Source organism: Ornithorhynchus anatinus, chromosome 3, assembly GCF_004115215.2.
Source record: "Ornithorhynchus anatinus isolate Pmale09 chromosome 3, mOrnAna1.pri.v4, whole genome shotgun sequence".
NCBI classification, from domain to species: domain Eukaryota; kingdom Metazoa; phylum Chordata; class Mammalia; order Monotremata; family Ornithorhynchidae; genus Ornithorhynchus; species Ornithorhynchus anatinus.
Window position 1 is genome coordinate 19,972,807 of NC_041730.1, and position 15,514 is coordinate 19,988,320.

General features: G+C 45.7%; 1 protein-coding gene and 1 pseudogene across 1 annotated transcript; one reads left to right on the forward strand and one right to left on the reverse strand.

The window, feature by feature from the left end:
- Positions 1–8,497: 8,497 nt before the first annotated feature.
- Positions 8,498–9,813, forward strand: LOC114809988 (annotated as a pseudogene).
- Positions 9,814–14,118: 4,305 nt separating this feature from the next.
- On the reverse strand, positions 14,119–15,057 carry LOC100084004 (olfactory receptor 1019-like). Its single transcript, XM_001514499.3, has one exon. It carries the CDS (start codon positions 15,055–15,057, stop codon positions 14,119–14,121), a length of 939 nt encoding a protein of 312 aa, XP_001514549.3.
- Between the last annotated feature and the right edge of the window lie 457 nt (positions 15,058–15,514).

Here is a 15,514-nt window from a genome sequence, read left to right on the forward strand (position 1 = left end):
CAAAAAAATTAGAATGAGTGGATTTCTCTCCCCTTTTCATGCTTATTTTTAAGAAAGTGCTCTTCTCTCACTGTCCTCCGGACCTAATTCCGAGCTGTATACTCTTTAGCAGACTTTTCACTATTATCCTCAAATGAGGCTTAATGTATGGGGAAAGAAATATTTAAAAAGTGTTAGAATGTCTTCTAATTCTTCTTTTGTACTCTCTCATCCTCCTCAATACAGAGCTCTGCCTACAGGAAGTTCTCAGTTAATTCTCCTACTTAATGAAGTAATAGATTTCACTTCTGAGATGCTGATGACCTCGGTCAGGGAGCTGAATTTGGACACCATTTCCTTACTCTCTTTTTGGCAAAAACCATCTGCCTATATCCAGGCTAGACTGAACTTGCTCCTCAAAACCTATAGGAAAACTGAGCCCTATCTTTAGGATTCGTTGATAGCCCTAACCCTAACCCTAAACCTGGTTCGATACTCCAGAAGCAAAGTAATTACTGAATAAGGACAGAATTAGTTCCTGAATACAACCATGATGAGGTAGGAAGAGTACTGGTCTAGAAAGAGATAATGTGTCCCTCTAAGCCCGTGATTGAGGAACTGTGGCCAATCGGGGACATTATGTTGGAGATTTCTTTTTCCTGGTGCTGAGGATAAAATAAAAGGTAATACCTACAATTAGCAAGGCTGGTTGTCAAAATGGTGGAGGTGGAATTAACAGACTGAAGGGAAACAGGAAAAGGAACTGGGAACCTACTCCTTTAGGAAACTACATTTTCCAGAAAGCAAAAGTCCTGCCATCCCCCAAATCCTGGGGTGGAGACCTTCAAATGTTAAGAGGAGAAGATATTTGTTCTTTTTTCTCCTGCCTCTGAACCCGGAGACTGGCTACTTCCATTGGCTACTTGGGGAAGACTATGTGCTGGGAGTATACATCTTCAGAAACTTGTTGATCAGAATTCCCTTGTTTGTTTGCTGAAGGAATTTATAAAATGAGAGGCACGAGTATTTGGACCATTGTATTTGGAATTTGGCTTTGCTTTAGCTTTTCTCTCATTTTTCCCTTCTTACACTTTAAAATCAATAATGATAATAATAGCTATAGTTGGCTCAGTGGAAAGAGCCCGGGCTTGGGAGTCAGAGTTCATGGGTTCGAATCCTGACTCTGCCACCTGTCAGCTGTGTGCCTCAGTTCTCTGTGCCTCAGTTCTCTCATCTGTAAAATGGGGATTAACTGTGAGCCTCACATGGGACAACCTGATTACCCTGTATCTACCCCCAGCGCTTAGAACAGTGCTCTGCACATAGTAAGCGCTTAACAAATACCAACATTATTAGTAATAATGACATAACAATAAGAATCATAGTATTTGTTAAGCTTTGATTAGGTGCCAAGCACTGCACTAATTGTTGGGGTAGAAACAAGGTATTTACATCAGACACAATCCCTGCCCAAACCAGAGTTTACAGTTTAAGTATGAGGGAGAACAGGTATCGAATCTCCATTTTACAGATGAGGAAACTGAATCACCCCCCTGGGGTGTTTTCATTCTGTTTTGGGAGTTAAACACATTTCTCACAGGATTCTATCCCAGTAAATATGGTAGGTCACCTAATCCTTTGACTTCTCCCTGTAGATGGTGACCATATTTGACCCTGTGACCCATGGCATCCTTTTCATATTATTTTAAAAGCCTTGACAAGCCATACCTTTTCACATTCATGGACAAACGGGACTCCTTGGTCAGATGCCGGTCCTTATACCAGTAAAAGAAAGGATGATAATCCAAGAAAACCCTTAATTCAAAACCTCTTTAATCTAATCGTGGCATCTCCTGACATTTTACACCCACCATAGCATGATATATATGAATCTATATTTACATCAGTGAGTCTACATCTGCTTAAGCATATTCAGTCCCTTTTATTCACATTCAATTCCTTAGTTGGCCAGTCTCATCACTCTCTGGGGATTTGTTCATTCATCTTGGTGGGGTAAAAACCTCCTGTAGCAAGATTTGTGCACTGATTTCTCTAGAGAGGAGAAAAGCAATTTGGTAAACTTGGCTCATGCGAAGCTTGTAAGTGTTTTCCTGTTTTCCACTTTTCCAGCATACATGACGGAAGAAAAACAGATCAGAGAAGTAGATTCTGTATTTATGAAGTCAACTGTCCTTTTTCCTTACTCACTCTTCTTTCATGTTGTTTTGATTAAAAGGGAAAGAACAGTAACTCAGTGCCTATAATCCTCTCTTGCCACCTCCCCCTTGTTTACAACATCCCTCTGGCCTGGAAGCCCCTCTTCTGGCACAACTGTTAGACTACCACTATCACAATCACCAAAGTCCTCCTACAATCATTTATCTTCCAAGAATGTAATAATAATAATAATTATGGTATTTGTTAAATACTTACTGTGTGCCAGGCACTGTACTCAGCACTGGGGTGGATATAAGCAAATCAGTTTGGACACAGTCCCTGTCCCACTTAGGGCTCACAGTCTCATTCCCCATTTTATAGATGAGTTAACTGAAGCAGAGAGAAGTCAAGTGACTTTCCCAAGGTCATAGAACAGACAAAGGGCAGATCTGGGATTAGAACCCATGACCTTCTGACTCCCAAGCCCATGCTCTTTCCATTGAGCCATGCTGCTTCTCTATACATAAGGAAGAGAACAAAATCTTGGTCAGCATCAGATAGGCACTGTTCATTTGAGGCCCATAAAACCTCAAATGAGATTCATCTGGTCTGAACTACAGAAATATGTCTTTCACAGACACTTGGAGATGATCTTTCTAGCAGAATTAGGTAGGATCAGGTAGGAAAAAAATACATTTCTTTGAAACTAAATTACAAGATAATGCAAATGCTTATTCTCCAAAGAGATGCATATTGTTACTGCCGAGTTAATATCTTATAAAAGTTAATGAACCAAGTGAGTGGATTGTTGACATTAATAATAGTGTTTTAGTGCAGTGAGAATAGGGTAGTTCCAAGGGGGAGTCTGATTTTATGTGCAAGAGTTGAGATCCAGTGATTACGGTTTAGTAGGAGACTTTAACAGAAATGGGAGTGGTGAAGTAAAAAAAGACAGCCCTGTCTTGGCTTAGAAATGCCTAGGTACAGCTGAAATGAGAACTTCTAGCAAACATATGGGGAACTATTTAAAAAACTTAAGAGATTTCCAGAGTTTCAAACATATGCATCCTTTTATCAAAGTGAATGCTTTGGAATCTGGGACACTGGGGTGAAGGAACTTTGTTATTAATGTTATGGGAAGGAATTAAACTTTAAATGTTAGCCAATTTAATTCACTTAACACAAAAATAAAGTATCCCAAGATTTCCTGAGTCCTCAGTCCTCACATAAAGTTGTCCATCTAGCTATAAAAGGAATAAAACTTATTTCCTTCCCTGAATGGATAGCCTGGGAAATCGAGTCACTGCCCACATCTCCTCTGCAGATGTCCTGGAAATATTTTCCCTCACTCCAAGGACCTGGGTGTACTTTTCGTTGGCTGATTGCCCATTCCACTCTGACCCCCCTTTCTTCCCTCTGACATCCTTTATCCAGATCTGTCAGTTTTACACAGATATGGGGGGTTGGAGGAAGAGGAAGAAAAATGTCCTAGTCAGTTAATTCCCCTCTTGCAGAGAGAAGGGGTGCTGATATAAAATCAGTCCATCAACTGTATTTACTGTGTGGTTACTGTGTGCAAAACACTGTACTAAACATTAGGGAGAGTAGGGTATATCACAGTTGGTAGACATGTTCCCTGCCAGAACGAGTTTAAACCCTAGATGGGGAGACAGACATTAATATAAATAAATGAATTACTGATAATAATGATAATAATAATGATGGTATTTATTAAGTGCTTACAGTGTGTCAGACAGTGTACTAAGTGCTGGGGTGGATACAAGCAAACTGACAGTTCTTTTCCCATTTGGGTCTTACAGTCTCAATACTCATTTTACAGATTCTTTCATTCATTCATTCAATAGTATTTATTGAGCATTTACTAAGTGCAGAGCACTGTACTAAGCACTTGGGATGAACAGGTCGGCAACAGATAGAGACAGTCCCTGCCGTTTGACGGGCTTACAGTCTAATCGGGGGAGATGGACAGACAAGAACAATGGCAATAAATAGAGTCGAGGGGAAGAACATCTCGTAAAAACAATGGCAACTAAATAGAATCAAGGTGATGTAAAATTCATTAACAAAATAAATAGGGTAATGGAAATATATACAGTTGAGCGGACGAGTACAGTGCTGTGGGGAGGGGAAGGGAGAGGTGGAGGAGCAGATGGAAAGGGGGAAAAGAGGGTTTAGCTGCAGAGAGGTGAAGGGGGGGTGGTAGAGGGAGTAGAGGGAGAAGGGAGCTCAGTCTGGGAAGGCCTCTTGGAGAAGGTGAGTTTTAAGTAGGGTTTTGAAGAGGGGAAGAGAATCAGTTTGGAGGAGGTGAGGAGGGAGGGTGTTCCAGGACCGCGGGAGGACGTGGCCCAGGGGTCGAAGGCGGGATAGGCGAGACCGAGGGACGGTGAGGAGGTGGGCGGCAGAGGAGCGGAGCGTGTGGGGTGGGTGGTAGAAAGAGAGAAGGGAGGAGAGGTAGGAAGGGGCAAGGTGATGGAGAGCCTCGAAGCCTAGAGTGAGGAGTTTTTGTTTGGAGCGGAGGTCGATAGGCAACCACTGGAGTTGTTTAAGAAGGGGAGTGACATGCCCAGATCGTTTCTGCAGGAAGATGAGCTGGGCAGCGGAGTGAAGAATAGACTGGAGCGGGGTGAGAGAGGAGGAAGGGAGGTCAGAGAGAAGGCTGACACAGTAGTCTAGCCGGGATATAACGAGAGCCCGTAGCAGTAAGGTAGCCGTTTGGGTGGAGAGGAAAGGGCGGATCTTGGCGATATTGTGGAGGTGAAACCGGCAGGTCTTGGTAACGGATAGGATGTGTGGGGTGAACGAGAGAGACGAGTCAAGGATGACACCGAGATTGCGGGCCTGAGAGACGGGAAGGATGGTCGTGCCATCCACAGTGATAGAGAAGTCTGGGAGAGGACCGGGTTTGGGAGGGAAGATGAGGAGCTCAGTCTTGCTCACGTTGAGTTTTAGGTGGCGGGCCGACATCCGGGTGGAGACATCCTGGCGGCAGGAGGAGATGCGAGCCTGAAGGGAGGGGGAGAGGACAGGGGCGGAGATGTAGATCTGCATGTCATCTGCGTAGAGATGGTAGTCAAAGCCGTGAGAGCGAATGAGTTCACCGAGGGAGTGAGTGTAAATGAAGAACAGAAGAGGGCCGAGAACTGACCCTTGAGGAACTCCAACAGTTAAAGGATGGGAAGGGGAAGAGGCTCCAGCGAAGGAGACCGAGAATGACCGGCCAGAGAGGTGAGAGGAGAACCAGGAGAGGACGGAGTCCGTGAAGCCACGGTGAGATAAGGTATGGAGGAGGAGGGGATGGTCGACAGTGTCAAAGGCAGCAGAGAGGTCAAGGAGGATTAGAATGGAGTAGGAGCCATTGGATTTGGCAAGAAGAAGGTCACAGGTGACCTTAGAGAGAGCAGTCTCGGTAGAGTGGAGGGGACGGAAGCCAGATCGGAGGGGGTCTAGGAGAGAATGGGAGTTAAGGAATTCTAAGCATTGATTGTAGACCACCCGTTCTAGGATTTTGGAAAGGAAGGGTAGTAGGGAGATAGGGCGATAACTGGAGGGGGAAGTGGGGTCAAGAGCGGGTTTTTTTTAGGATGGGGGAGACGTGGGCATGTTTAAAGGCAGAGGGGAAGGAGCCATTGGAGATTGAGTGGTTAAAAATAGAAGTTAAGGAAGGTAGGAGGGCAGGGGCGATGGTTTTAATAAGGTGAGAGGGAATGGGGTCCGAGGAGCAGGTGGAGGGGGTGGCACTTGCGAGGAGGGAGGAGATCTCCTCTGAGGATACTGCAGGGAAGGATGGGAAAGTAGGGGAGAGGGTTGGTGGGGGGGAGGGGAGAGGCGGAGGGGTGACTTCGGGGAGCTCAGACCTGATTGTGTTGATTTTCGTGAGGAAATAGGTGGCCAGATCACTGGGGGTGAGAGATGGGGGAGAGGGAAGAACAGGGGGCCTAAGGAGAAAGTTAAAGGTCTGGAACAATCGGCGGGGGTGACGGGCATGGGTGTCGATGAGGGAGGAGAAGATGTTTTGCCTGGCGGAGGAGAGGGCAGAGTTAAGGCAGGAAAGGATAAATTTGAAGTGTGTGAGGTCGGCTTGGTGCTTGGACTTTCGCCAGCAGCGCTCAGCAGCTCGAGCATAGGAGCGTAGGAGGCGGACGGAGGAGGTGATCCAGGGCTGTGGGTTAGTGGCGCGAGAGCGGCGGAGGGAAAGGGGGGCGAGAGAGTCGAGATGAGTAGAGAGGGTGGAGTTGAGAGCGGAGACCTGATCGTCGAGAGTGGGAAGAGAGGACAGGGCGGCAAGGTGAGGCGAGATGCTATTGGAAAGACGGATGGGATCGAGAGAGCGGAGGTCTCTGTGGGGCAGTAGCGAAGATTTGCAGGGGGAGGGAGTGTGAGAGATGAGGCAGGTGAGAAGGTTATGGTCCGAGAGAGGGATTTCAGAGTCGGTGAGGGAGGAGATAGTGCAGCGGTAGGAGATGACGAGATCGAGGGTGTGACCGAGTCGGTGAGTGGGCGCGGTATGGTGGAGGAGGAGGTCGGCAGAGTCGAGGAGGGATAGCAGGCGGGCGGCGGAGGAGTCGTCGGGTACATCCATATGGATGTTGAAGTCTCCAAGGATCAGAGTGGGCAGAGAGAAGGAGAGGAGGAAGGTGAGAAAGGGGTCAAGGTGGTTGAAGAAGTTGGAGGTGGGACCGGGAGGGCGGTAGATGACAGCGACAAGTATCTGGAGGGGGTGGTAGAGGCGAATGATATGAGCTTCGAAGGAGGGGAAGGAGAGGGAGGGGGGAGGAGGGATAGTGCGGAAGCGGCAACGGGGCGAGAGGAGGAAGCCGACGCCTCCTCCCTTACCGGTGAGTCTGGGGGAGTGGGAGAAGGAGAGGCCTCCACTGGAGAGAGCGAGGCATAGAGAAGTGAAGTGACTTGCCGAAGGTCACATAGTAGACAAATGGCAGAGCCTGGATTAGAATCCATTACCTTCTGACTCCAAGGCCTGTGTCCATCCACTATGCCGTGCTACTTCCCTGATGTACAAAAGTGCTATGGGGCTGACAGAGGGGTGGATAATGTGTGCAAATAGAAATACAGAAGGGAATGGGATAAATTGAAATGAGAACTTAGTCAGGGAAGACCTCTTGGAGGAGATGTGCTTTAAATAAGACTTTGAAGGTGGGTTAACATTTAAAAAGTGTTTCTAATTTGTAGATGCAGTCAAACCTGGGACTTGCCCTGGATTTTCTCCCTGTTCTCCTCCTACCAGATTTCCCATTCTTATTATGCATTTAATCTGTTTCCCTTCTCCACCCTTCCTGAAAATAAAGAAAAACAATCTTTTTTTTTAGCATGGCAAAAAAATCCACAACTGTGCATTTAATTTTCACTATGAGGAAAAGAGGAAAATCTCCATTCAGCAAGTTACCTAATCAGATGAGGGGGTCAGGAAAAGTTCCTTTTTTTAATTTGGCATTTAGGGGGATCCTGTTTCTCTGGGAAGGGTGAAGCAAAAACAAAAACCACATCTAGTCATTTGAGAAAAGTACCTTTACCGGACTGAGATCAGCAGTTAAAATCTGGAGGAATCTCTGGAACTTCCTATCTGTTGAAGAATGTCCCTTCCTCATCTCTGGCACAGAACACTTCACTTGCTGGGGCGATTGTCATCGTCTCGGCTCCACTTCTGTACCCTTCCCATCTCCAAGAGGTCGAGCAGGCTAGCCATGGCTGGCTAACTCTAGGCCAATAGCCATGGTGGTGTATGTTTCCATTTCCTCTATGAAGCTGCTGGTCTTGATCAGGGGACTCCAGGATTTGAGCATTCAGATGCATTTGCCTATTAACGAGAGTGGTATTTTTTAAAAATCAATCAGTGAATGGTACTCTGAGTGCTTACAGTGTGCAAAGCACAATACCAAGCACTTGGGAGAATACATTAGAGTTGGTATGTCTGTAATAATAATAATAATGATATTTGTTAAGGGCTTACTAGGTGCCAAGCACTATTCTAAGCGCTGGTAGATACAAAGTAATAAGGCTGTCCCACGTGGGGCTCACAGTCTTAATTTTGTAGATGAGGTAACTGAGGCACAGAGAAGTTACATGACTTGCCCAAGCTCACACAGCAGACGAGTGCCAGAGCCAGGATTAGAACCCATGTCCTCTGACTCCCAAGCCCGTGGTCTTGCCACTAGGCCATGCTGCGTGATTGTAAAGTGCTTACTATGTGTCAGACACTCTTCTAAGTGCTGGGGTAGATATAACAAACAGGTGAGATTCAAGATATAATCTGTGGCCCCTTACCTGATGATTGACCTGATCTCTTTTCTAATTCTGGCAGGCATCACTTGAAGAAGTCTCATAAATGGCTAAAGGGAATGATACTGTGATAAGTCAATTCCTTCTCTCGGGGCTGATAGATAACCCTGACTTGAGAATGACCTTTTTTGTGCTGCTTCTTTTGATTTATTTGATAACTGTGTAGTACATCTCTGGATGATCGTGTTAACTGGGTTGAGTTCCCAGCTTCATTCCCCCCAATATTTTTTCCTCGGTCCCCTGGCTTTCCTAGATTTCAGCATTTCGTCATTTTTGCCACCCAAGATGCTGGTGAACTTCATATCAGAGAGGAGAGTCATCTCCTACGCAGGGTGTATCCTCCAATATTCCTGTATCAACATGCTCATAACCACAGAGTGTCTCCAGCTGGCTGTGTTGGCTTACGACCAGTATTTAGCTATTCGCTACCCACTTCACTACTGAGGCATTATGACCCTAAAGTCCTGTATATATCTGATAACTGGATCCTACTAACTGGCTTTTTGAACTCACTTAGGCATAAGAATGGGTTATTGAGTTTGTCTTTCTGCAGACCTAATGCCACTAATCATTACTTCTGTGATATCCCATTATTGTTCAAACTCTCCTGTTCCAGCACCTTCAGCAAGAAGGTCTTGTTCTAGACTTGCTCTGGGGCTATTACAGTGATCACCTTTCTGGTGGTAATCAGCTCCTGTGCATATATTCTCTCCACCATCCTAAAGATTCCCTCTGGCAAAGGCAGGCACAAAACTTTCTTCATCTGTGCCTCCCACCTGACCGTGATCACCATTTTTTACAGAACAATGATATTTGCAGATTTTCATCCAGCTTTCACCTACCCATTAGTTCAGGCCCAAATAGTGTCTGTGATTTTTACTCTCTTGTTCTTGTCTTTTGCTGTCGAATCGTTTCTGACCCATAGAGACACCACGGATGCATCTCTCCCAGAACGCACTGCTCTCCATCCATCTGCAATAGTTCTGGTGGTGGATCCATAGAGTTTTCTTGGTAAAAATCTGGAAGTGGTTTACCATTGTTGCCTTCCACGCAGTAAACTCGAGTCTCTGCCCTCGACTCTCTCCCAGGCCTCTGCTGTCCAGCATGGGTGAGTTTTGTCTGGTAGCAGCTTGCCTTCCACTCGCTAGCCACTGGCCAAACTAGGAATGGAATGGACAGGCCTCTGATTGACTGTCCCTCCCATAGCTGAGACTGGTAGAGTACTGGAAATGCTCCAGGTGCGACCCTGAGAGGGGGATTCTCTCATTACCCATCATCAATCTCTTGATTTACAGCCTAAGGAACTAGAAGGTCCAGGAGGGTTTGAGAAGGATGGTGCAGAGGAAAATATATTTTCAATGAATGGGAAGATGCAAAGTTAGTGACTCTAGTGGTGGAAGAAACAAATTTTTCACCTCTTGATGTCAAGTGCCAGGTGGTATTAAGATATGCAGGCTGTCAGACCTATATGGCTTAAAATGATCATGGGGTAATTCCCTTTTAAGATTTGAGGATTTAGAGAAGCAGTGTTGCCTAGTGGAAAGAGCACTGGCCTTGATTCTAATCTCTGCTCCACTATGTGCCTAATTTGAGACCTTGGGTGAGTCATTTCACTTTTCTGTGCCACAGTTCCCTCATCTGCAAAATACAGATTCAACACCTTTTCTCCCTCTTACTTAGACTTTGAGCCCCATGAGGGACCTAATTATCTTAACACCCTTAACTCCCATTCTCTCCTAGACCCCCTCCAATCTGGCTTGGACCATGGACCATCTGACTGTCAACCATCCCCTCCTCCTCCATACCTTATCTCACCTTGGCTTCACGGACTCTGTCCTCTCCTGGTTCTCCTCTTACCTCTCTGGCCGGTCATTCTCGGTCTCCTTCGCTGGAGCCTCCTCCCCCTCCCATCCTTTAACTGTTGGAGTTCCTCAAGGGTTAGTTCTTGGCCCTCTTCTGTTCTCCATTTACACTCACTCCCTCGGTGAACTCATTCGCTCTCACGGCTTTGACTACCATCTCTACGCAGATGACACGCAGATCTACATCTCCGCCCCTGTCCTCTCCCCCTCCCTTCAGGCTCGCATCTCTTCCTGCCTCCAAGACGTCTCCACCTGGATGTCGGCCCATCACCTAAAACTCAACATGAGCAAGACTGAGCTCCTCATCTTCCCTCCCAAACCTGGTCCTCTCCCAGACTTCTCTATCACCGTGGATGGCACGACCATCCTTCCCGTCTCTCAGGCCTGCAATCTCGGTGTCATCCTTGACTCGTCCCTCTCGTTCACCCCACACATCCTATCCGTTACCGAGACCTGCCGGTTTCACCTCTACAACATCGCCAAGATCCGCCCTTTCCTCTCCACCCAAACGGCTACCTTACTGCTACGGGCTCTCGTTATATCCCGGCTAGACTACCGTGTTAGCCTTCTCTCTGACCTCCCTTCCTCCTCTCTCACCCCGCTCCAGTCTATTCTTCACTCCGCTGCCCGGCTCATCTTCTTGCAGAAACGATCTGGGCATGTCACTCCCCTTCTTAAACAACTCCAGTGGTTGCCTATCAACCTCCGCTCCAAACAAAAACTCCTCACTCTAGGCTTCAAGGCTCTCCGTCACCTCGCCCCTTCCTACCTCTCCTCCCTTCTCTCTTTCTACCACCCACCCCACACACTCCGCTCCTCTGCTGCCCACCTCCTCACCGTCCCTCGGTCTCGCCTATCCCACCTTCGACCCCTGGGTCATGTCCTCCCGCGGTCCTGGAACGCCCTCCCTCCTCACCTCCGCCAAACTGATTCTCTTTCCCTCTTCAAAACCCTACTTAAAACTCACCTCCTCCAAGAGGCCTTCCCAGACTGAGCTCCTCTTCTCCCTCTACTCCCTCTGCCACCCCCCCTTTTACCTCTCCGCAGCTAAACCCTCTTTTTCCCCCTTTCCCTCTGCTCCTCCACCTCTCCCTTCCCATCCCCACAGCACTGTACTCGTCCGCTCAACTGTATACATTTTCATTACCCTATTTATTTTGTTAATGAATTGTACATCGCCTTGATTCTATTTAGTTGCCATTGTTTTACGAGATGTTCTTCCCCTCGACTCTATTTATTGCCATTGTTCTCATCTGTCCATCTCCCCCGATTAGACTGTAAGCCCGTCAAACGGCAGGGACTGTCTCTATCTGTTGCCGACTTGTTCATCCCAAGCGCTTAGTACAGTGCTCTGCACATAGTAAGCGCTCAATAAATACTATTGAATGAATGAATGAATGAATTCTCTTGTATCTACCTCAGTGCTTAGTACAGTCCTTGGCACAATTTTTATTGGAATTTGTTAAGTGCTTATTATATGCCATGCACTGTACTAAGTACTGTGATAGATACCAATAAATCAGGTTGGTCGTAGTCCATGTCCCACATGGGATTCACAGCCTTAATCCTCATTTTACAGATGACATAAATGAGGCACAGAGAAGTGAAGTGACTTGCCCAAGGTCATATAGCAGACAAGTGGCAGAACTGGGATTAGTACCCAGTTTATCCTGACTCTCAGACTCATTCTGTGTCCACTAGACCATATTGCTTCTCGTAAGCACACAGTAAGTGTTTAATAAATGTCATAATCATTATTATCGAAATGCAGATGGTGAATTACCTGAGCCAAATAGAGCCACAGCAATAACAGCATGTCATCTGCAGCTCCCAAGTTGTCACGTGACTTTGCCTCAGCTATGTCAAGGTAACAGCGAAAGGGATCCCTTCTGCTGTGCCATTTTTGTCTCACCTGGAGTTTAGTGAAATACAGAAAGCTAGTGCTTGAGTCAGTTGCCAGAAATGAACAGACTCCATAGTGGCATCTCCTTTTTAGTGACTGGTCTTCAGGCGAAGACTTGCTCCCCTTCCTCCACTCCAACTCTATTCTAACTCTATTCTTGCTATTCCATAATCTTGTTTTCATCCTCTTCACTCATCTGAGATTATACAAGTTCAACAATGACCTACTTCATGCCAAAGCTATTGTAGACTAATCACCTAGCTGTATTTTTTGACACTCTAGACCACACCTTCTTTATATATTATACAACCTCAGTTTTATTGATTCCAATCTCTCCTGGTTCTTCTTTGACCTCTCTGGTCTCCTTCTCAGTGTTTTTAGCTGGGTCTTCTTCCCCCCAACCTCCCTAAGGTTCTGGGTTGGGTTCTCTTCTCACTTTACACTCACTTGCTTGGGGATCTCATCCACTCCCATGGTTTCAGATACCTCCTTCATGCAGCTGGCTCCCAAATTCTTGTTAGCCCCTACCTCCATGTCCTCAAACTCACATTTCCTCCCATCCCCAAGACACATGGAATCTCACTGGTACCTTAAGCTTAATTTACCTAAAACTGAACTCATCTCTCCTCTCAGATCTTCTCCACCACCCACATTTTCCATCATAATTAATTATAGTGCTATCCTCCCTGTTTCTGAAACTCACTGTCTTAGTAATTTCCTTGACTTCTCACTTTCACCTTTCCAGATATTGTGAGTTTTTCATCCAGAACATTACCGGGTTCACTTTTCCCCTCCAACCAACAGCCACACTGTGGCTTGACTACTATGTCAGCCCCCTCACTGATCTCCCTGCCTTCAGTTTCACCCCTCTGGAGTATTTGTTAAGCACTTACATTGTATCAGACTCTGTACTAAGCACTGGGATAAGTATATAATAATCAGGTCAGACATAGTCTCTGTCCCACATAGAGCTCACAGTCTTAATCCCTATTGTACAGATGAAGGATCTGAGGCACAGAAAAGTTAAGGGACTTGTCCAGGGTCACACAGCAGAGAGGGGATTAGAAGCCAGGTCATATGCCTCTCAAGTCCTTCTTCTTTCCATCAGGCCATGCTGTTCCTCAAATCAGTCTGAGACAGTCAATGCTTTTTCTTTTTTCTTTTTGCTTTTCTTAAGCACTCACTATGTTCCAGGCACTGTACTAAATACTGGAGGTAGATACAAGATAATTAGGTTGGATACAATCCATATCCTACAGTTGGCTCACAGTGTTAATCCCCATTTTACAGATGAGATAACTTTGGCACAGAGATGTTAAGTGCTTTGTCCAAGAAACCGCAGTAAACAAGTGGTGGAGCCGGTATGCTACCCCAGGTCCTTCCGACTCCCAGGCCCATGCACTATCCACTGGGCCACGCTGTTTTTCCACTATGTCACGCTGCTTGGATGTGAAGCAGAGACTCTCCAAATACATTAAATACATGCATTCGTGAATGTGGGAAAAATGCATACATCTCCATCCCACCCCACCACTCCCAGGAAAACACATATGAACACACAAAAACACAAATAGGGAGGGCAACCCACGGACTGAAAAATACATAAAAATGCATAACCTTAGTTACTGAGTGTGTATCTCTGTATGTGGGATCCAATTACAGTCTTTGAGACTATATATTCAGTGTTATGTCGTCAAGTGTATTATAAATTTCCTATTTATTTCCTTTTGTACATGTATATCACATGCAGCTTAAGGTTATATGATTGTTCTCAAGCCACTTAATCATAATTGGATCTCAGAGTAAAAAAAATAGATTTTTATTTAGTAGGTTGCTAGTAATATGTAGTAAAGGAAACTGCATGACTCAACAATTCATTATCACTAAAATGTTAGAGTTACATTAAAAAACGGAGAGTTTCCAGCCTAGAGTCTTTTTCAGGGCCTCTTTCACCTCTTTGTTCCTCAGACTATAGATTAGGGGATTCAACATGGGGATCACCAAGGAATATAACATGGACATTACTTTGATCTGGTATGCCGATAGGCTGGAGACGGGACCTAAGTACATGAAAATCAAAGTCCCATACAGAATGGACACAGCTGTTAGATGGGAAGCACAGGTGGAAAAGGTTTTGCATCTCCCTTCAGCGGAACGGATCCTCAGGATGGCAGCCGTGATGAATGCATAGGACAGGAGGATGGCCAGGATGGTGCTTATGATAATGATGCTGGCAAAGATGAAATGGACCGATGCTGCCACGTGGGTGGCCGAGGAGGAGATAGTGTGGAGGGGAGGGATGTCACAGAAAAAATGATTGATAACGTTGGAGCCACAGAAGGACAAACTGAACAAGGCACTGGTGTGTGCTATTGCATTGACAGAAGCACAGAGATAGGAGTCGGCTACCAGAAGGATGCAGCTTTTCTTAGACATCAAAAAGGTATAATGTAATGGTTTACAAATGGCAACGAATCTATCATAGGCAATTACAGCCAACAGGTAAAGTTCAGCACTAGCGGCTAGGGAGAACAAGAAAAACTGGGTTACATATTCTGCAAACGATATCGCATTTTTGGCCAGAAGGTAGTTGACCATCATTTTAGGAGCAATGATAGAAGAATAACTGACATCTAAGAGAGACAGATTGCTGAGGAAAAAATACATGGGGGTGTGAAGTTGGGAACTCATCTTTATCAACAAGACGATGGACAGATTCCCCACCATAGTGATGAGATAGATGGCCCAAAACAGCAGAAAGATGATAAATTCTAAGTCTGGTTGGTCCGTAAATCCCAAAAGAATAAACTCGGTCACTCTGGTACAGTTCTTCTCTTTCATTTATTCCGTCGTGCCCCTTAAAACTAGGAAGAAGCAGTTCATCATTAGAATGGAACCAAATTCGGCCAGAGAGTTTGGAACTGTCTGTGACTCATTGGTCTTAACAGAATGTCCTTGCTGAGGTTATGCATCTTCTCTGAAAATCCTAGCAGCAACTGCATGCTTTATGAAACAAGAAAAGTGTTTGACTCACAGGATTTAAGCATGGGCAGGTTGGTATCTTCCTGCTCTCTTCGATATCGGCTCTCCTCAACAATTACTGTCTTTGGACCTTTCTTTGCCTTAAGGGAAAACTATAATTTAGAATCAGTACCCAGCTTGCACTGTGAAATCTCTAGGGAATAGGTGAGACTTTATTGTACTCCCAGATACTCTTGTAAGGCATTTTATGGGAAATAGCGGGAACCTGGAGCCTGGCCCACAGCAAATGACAGAGAGCAGGAGGAGGGAAATAAAA